General features: G+C 46.3%; 1 protein-coding gene across 1 annotated transcript in view; it reads left to right on the forward strand.

The window, feature by feature from the left end:
• SRRM4 (serine/arginine repetitive matrix 4) overlaps positions 1–6,159 on the forward strand; it is a 129,875-nt gene that overhangs the window by 113,119 nt on the left and 10,597 nt on the right. The window contains exon 10 of the mRNA XM_042780614.1: positions 5,695–5,999. Within this exon, the coding sequence (XP_042636548.1) occupies positions 5,695–5,999 (305 nt within the window). The remainder of the gene's footprint in view (positions 1–5,694; positions 6,000–6,159) is intronic.

Here is a 6,159-nt window from a genome sequence, read left to right on the forward strand (position 1 = left end):
AAGAGAAATTCCCAAAGGATGAAAAAGAGCTCTTCTTTCTATTATCTAAATAGGAGCTCTGGTGGCACAGTGGTTAAAGCACTCAGCTGCTAACCAAAAGGTTGGCTGCTCTGTGGAAGAAAGATGAGGTACTCTGCTTCCATAAAGATTTACATCCTTGGACACCCTGTGGGCAGTTCTACTCTGTCCTATAGAGTCACTATGTGTTGGAATTGACTCAATGGAAGCGGGCATGTTTTATTATCTAAATGAAGAGACGATGAGCAAGGGAGCACCAACCTGTATTGTCAATGTCAACTGAGTAACCATTTGCATCTTAAGTGCCAGAGTGAGTGACTAGCAGGGGGACACCCAGAAACTGAGGGCAGAGGTAAGAGTGTGTCTATTGGTCCTGATGTCCAAGACTTGAAGGTCTCCTTGGCATTTTCATGCCCATCACCCCCATTCTCATCCTCCCCTCAATTGTGTCTTTCCTACTCTTTGTGCAGGGTGAATGTTGAGCTCTAGAATCTGTGGGTAGGAAGCCATTAGACTGTCTAGACATCTCTAATGATGAGTTTATTGACATGCTTGCAGCACCTGGAAGTGCAGACAGAACACAACAAGACTTGTAAAGACAAAACCAAACAGAGTTCAGCTGAAAGCAGCAGGAATGAATGTCTTTAGCTTACAACTCCACACCCCTAACATCCCCTTCAAAGAATGCTTGAAACAGATCAAATGGAACAAGATGGGTACTCTCAGTACCTGCTAGGGACATGATATAATCTTGGCTGTGCCCTGTACACGGGTGATTGGCTGAGAGGGCAGGTGGGGGTTTAAACCCCTTCATTTGGAGTCCCTGGTGGTGCAAACAGTTACTGTGCTTGGTTGCTAACCAGAAGGTTGGAGGTTCGAGTCTACCCAGAGGTGCCTTAGAAGAAAGGCCTGGGAATCTACTTCCCCAACGTCAGCCATCACCTCTTCCATGGAGTGCAGCACTACTCTGACACACGAGAGGTTGCCAAGAGTCAGAGTCAACTTGATGGCAACTGGTTAAATTTTTTTTAAACCCCTCCCCCCCCAATCACCAAGCTAAAGGGTCCTGGTGGACCAGCAGTTAAGCACTCAGCTGCTAACCAAAAGGTTGGCGGTTCAAATCCACCAGCCGCTCCATGGAAGAAAGATGTGGTAGTCTGCTTCCATGAAGATTACAGCATTGGGAATCCAGTGGAGCAGTCCTACCCTGTCCTTTGGTTGTTATGAGTTGGAATCGACTCCATGGCAATGAGTTTAATCACCTGGCTATGAATACTGATGTGGGGCTGCTTCAGCCCAGACAAGTGTATCTTCTTTCTAAGTTGGGATGCCCTTTTCTAATCCTTGGCCCAGAAGGAGCACCTTTTAAAAATCTGAACAAGGCACTGGATGGACAAATAGCTCTGTTGCATGCAAATGGCCAGACCTAGGCCACCGTTTAATTTTTTAACAGAGTAGCACAGGGTGGCAAAGGATGTGAGGAGACACAGAACAGCTTGCCCCATCTGGAAGGCATCTTGGCTCTGGAAATTGTGACCCTAAGCCTGGAGCCCAGGCTGTTGAAAATCTGCACACAGAGCCCCTGTGTGCTTCCTTTCAGGTCCTGGGTCTGAGAGAGTGTCAAGAGGCAAGGGAAGAAGAGAAAAGGAGAGCCGGCCCTCTGCCACAGACCTTGACCTACAACTTGATCCTAGAAGTTCTCTCTGGCTCCCACACCCAGCCCTGAGCTGGTACAGAGACCTCAATCTTTAGCAAAGGGTCCACTTAGTTCCTAGAACTATTTTGAGTGTGGTAGATCAAATCCTTCCTGAAATATCCATCAAATCCCCAGTCATCTATACCAATGAATTAAGCTAGCATAGACACAAACAAGCTTCCAAGGGACCATGGGACAACTTTGTTCATTTGGCAAGATTTGCTGATATACACTCTATGCCAGACACTGATGGATACTTGGGTACTACACGGAACCAGGTGTGGTCCTGCCCTCAGCAAGTTCTCCACCCAGATGGAGACAGACACTGAAATAAGCAATGAGCCCACTGAGCAATACAGAAGAAGGCACTCATTTGCAGTGAGTGGAAGATTGAATGATACAGAGTGTTGTGCTACTGTGGTCTGGGAATTGAGAGGTGGCTTCCCAGAGGAGGTGAGATGAAAGATGAATAAATGTAGCCATGCAAGGTGGGGAAGTGTGTTCTAGGCAGAGGGAACAGCATGTGTAGTGGCCTGGGGCTTGGAGAGCAAGACGTGGTGGCAGAAGTAAAAAAAAAAACCCATACTCCATCTGCTTAGGTTGTGGGGGTCAGGCTGGGTGGGTGTGAACGAGATGAGGTTTGTGAAGTAGACAGGACTGGGTTGTAAAGGGCATCATAATCTGCCTTGAAGACTTTAGATTCATCCAGAGAAATGGGAATTTTAAACAAGTGGGAAAGGTTTGTGTTTGCTGGCACCAAGGTTAACCCAGTAACATTTGAGTAGTACTTTTGTCTCTGTTTCCTGATGATGATGGAGAAATATGATGCTTTGTAGAGTTCTCAATTCCAACCACACAAGTGACCTGTGGATAATGAGGACAGGTGGAGACACTCTGTAAGTGCCCCTGTGAGCTCAGGTGTGGGCCGGAGATGAACACAGCAAGGTCCCCTTCTCCATACACTGTCCCCTCACTGCACAGAAATTCTAGCCCATGGAGATCCATGATACACCAGGGAGATGCATTCAGGTAAAAGAGGAAGGCTGAGAACAAGTACCTGGTGGAGAGAAAGGCCTACGTTGGATGTCCCCAGGTAGCAAGCCACCAGGTAATGGAAACCTGGCCTTTTCAGAAGCCAGCGACTGACTCCACTGTCAACTTTCTCACTTATCTTCCACCCTGGTTCCTGTCAAGATGGCTTTGACTGAGATTCAACTGTGACAGATGCTGCAAGCAAACATTCACCCTATCTGGGGCAGGTTCCATGACCCACCCCTGGACCAAGCCCCAGCCTAAGAGCTCAGGTCTCAGGATCCGGGTGCCTGACATGATGTTTCTTCATTTGTGACAGAGGTGCTGGGAAATATATGGCATCCAAACTGTGAAGGGGAGAGAAAACAGGAAGTGAATGGGTATAGGGCCTTTACATTATTTTAAAATATGTCTCACTCTAGAAAATTCTAACTGGGAAACCTTATTTTGAGGTCTTTCTCTCAAAGCAAAGCTAGCCAGATCACAAAGCAGGTATAATGACAGGTGTGCCAAGTAGAACTTGGTAAAGTTGGACCATCACCTCATTTTTGTGCAAAGCCTCCTGGGAGAATCCACAAAGGAAATCTTAGCTTCCCAACTGCAGACACTGAACTTGAAAGCTGCTGGACTTAGGTCAGTTTTTCTCATAGATCTGGTATCTCTGCCTCACCCTCATGACCAGTGTCTGAGAAGGCAGAAATGGTTCCCAAAGAAAGCGCCAAAGTCCCAGTCCTTTATGCCCAAGGTACCTGCAATAAAATAAGAAAGCTTCTTGCTAGCCAAGTTTGCCCAAACATTTGTGGAGCCTGAGGCCCATATACTATAAAACCAAAAAAACCAAACTCACTGCTGTCGAGTCAGATCCGACTCATAGCGACCCCTTCTTGGGTTTCTGAGGCAGTATCTCTACAGAAGTAGATTGCCCAACCTTCCTTCTGAGGAGTGGCTGGTGGGTTTGAACCACCAGCCCTCTGGTTAGCAGTCTCTCTAAATCAACTCAACAAATTTAAATAAAGTCTTTAGTTGAAAATTGCTAAACGTGTCTGTTTGCAACTTTGACTTTATATGTCTTGACAAACATACCATCCTGATTTGGAAAGTCAGTTTTGAATTTACAGTCTTAGATCCCTCGGAGTGCCTGGTCTAAACATGACAGCATGGGAGAGAACCTGTCCTTAGGCCTCGGCCTTCTCTTTCTCAATTTCCCATCAAGTCCCCCAGGCTGGCACCATCCAACACCATGATGAGCCTCACACACACGAATGTGGACACTTCAGCCTGAATGTCCATGTTCTGTACAAACAGCCACCCTTGGACCTAAGAATGTGCCTACTTGAGGCATGGCCCACCCTTGGGAGAAGACATCTATGAAGGACACTCATAGAGACCCTGGATGGAGCTCAGGGGAAATTTAAACAGAGAAATCTGGGATCTGTTTGGCCCCGTAGATTTCTGCCCCACAGAAAGGTTATCACTGGAGGAGACCCAAGACAGGGGTCCCTCTTGCAGAAGCTAAGCTTGGTACGGTCGGTGAGGGCAAGGACTGAAACCACTGTTGTCCCAGTGATACTGGTCTCAGCATGTAAAGAAACCCATTCATTGAGATTCTACTCACTGCCTTCCCAAATGCTGCCTCTCCCTCACCTCCTTTACTCCTTCATCTACTCTAGATGGGCCCCAAATAGAATTCTGAGGACCCCTCTTCATCCCCACTCACTCAAAAGCCAAATCTCCAAACCCTTTCCAAAGCCCTTTGCTGCAGCACATCCTATGTCCTCTCAGCACTAAAACCTAGATAGTTGCAAACTCTGGCCACCATTTGCAATTCCGTAAAGGTTTCCTGAGGCAACTTGGGCATTGAGGGACTAGCTTATGGTTGATGGCCTGAGGTCAGTCAATGATAAAACCAAACATGGAATTGATGCCCCACCTGTCCAGAGCATAACAATCAAGGTTCAGGGCCCAGTGTGAGGATGTGCAGAAAGGTGTGTGTGTTTTCTTGTCATTTGCGACTCTAACAATGGACTCACGTTGCCCGCTCTTCCCTTTCTCTTACACCTTACCTACCTACTAAAGGAGGAGTTCTTGCTTGGTAAGTGGATACAATCCGCAAAGACATGAGAGAATTTATTAGAAGCCACTTGAGAGCCTTAGCTACCTTCTACAGGGGGAAAAGGACACACACAAATATCCGTAGACACCTTTTTTGTTTGTTTGTTTTCAGTCAGACTGTTTGACTTCCATTTTTTTTTTTTTTTTGTCCTCCCCTTCTTTTCCCCTTTAGTTGAAAATTTCTAAACGTGTCAGTTTGCGACCTTGACTTTATATTTTAAGAGACCAAAAACTCTCATCTTTATTTCATTTCTTTTCCCCCATGTGATATTTGTTTAGGTTTTATCCAGGCAACTTTTTTCTTTACCAAAAAAAAAAAAACAGTAAAACTCACTGAGGATTTGGTTGAAGTTTAAATTTTTGACTTTGTCTCCTTATTTTTATTTCCAAGGTATATTTTTTTCAGGCCCATAGCCCTGTTTCTTTTCCCCCTTTCCTTTATTTTCTATTTTGATTATTATTTTCTTTTTTAGGTTGAGTTAAGGGTGTTTACACCCCCCCCCCTTTCTATTCTATTGTGTTTTCTCTTTTGTTTGAATTAACTCATTAGAAATTAAAATTCCATGATTTCCTTTTTCTTTTGTTTCACCTGGACCGCATGCCTTTTCTCTGCATGATACCCCAATCTTCCAGTTACTCTAGCAGGGGGTAAACAAATATCTCCTTTCTGTGGTATTCTTTCAGGAATTTGTGTTTTTGTTTTTTGGCGTCTCTTCTCCTCCTCTCTCTCTTTCCTTTCGTTACAGTGCATCATGACGGTAAACATTTCTTGCTTATTTAGACACAGCCCACAGGCCCTGGGCTCAGCAGTGTCCAACGGGTCTTTTTGCTTTCAGATCACTGGGTCGGGGTCTGCTGCTGACCTCTTTACCAAAACAGCCAGCCCGCGCCCCACCTCGCGAGGATGCTCCCAGGAGTATGACTCAGGCAACGACACCTCCTCACCACCCTCCACGCAGACCAGCTCGACCAGGTCACGGGGTCAGGAGAAGGGGAGCCCCAGTAGGGGCCTGAGCAAGAGCCAGGAACTCAACAGTGGCAACACTTCTGATTCAGGGAACTCCTTCACCACCTCCTCCCCCCAGAACAAGGGGGCATCTTTGGAGAATCTCTCCCCCACCACCAGGGGCAGAGAGTCAAGGTCAGTGCACCTCAGAGGGTGGGATGGGGATCCTGCCTTAGCTCTACCATCTTAGTCTCTCACCCCAGCTCCTCAGGACTTTTTCATTTGCAAGACAGAGAAAAACTCAACTCCAGTTCAATGTAGCATCAGGTACAGCTGCATCTAGAGACTCAATATA

This window comes from Orycteropus afer, unplaced genomic scaffold (genome assembly GCF_000298275.1).
Source record: "Orycteropus afer afer isolate SDZICR_OR568_19922 unplaced genomic scaffold, OryAfe1.0 scaffold00048, whole genome shotgun sequence".
NCBI lineage: Eukaryota > Metazoa > Chordata > Mammalia > Tubulidentata > Orycteropodidae > Orycteropus > Orycteropus afer.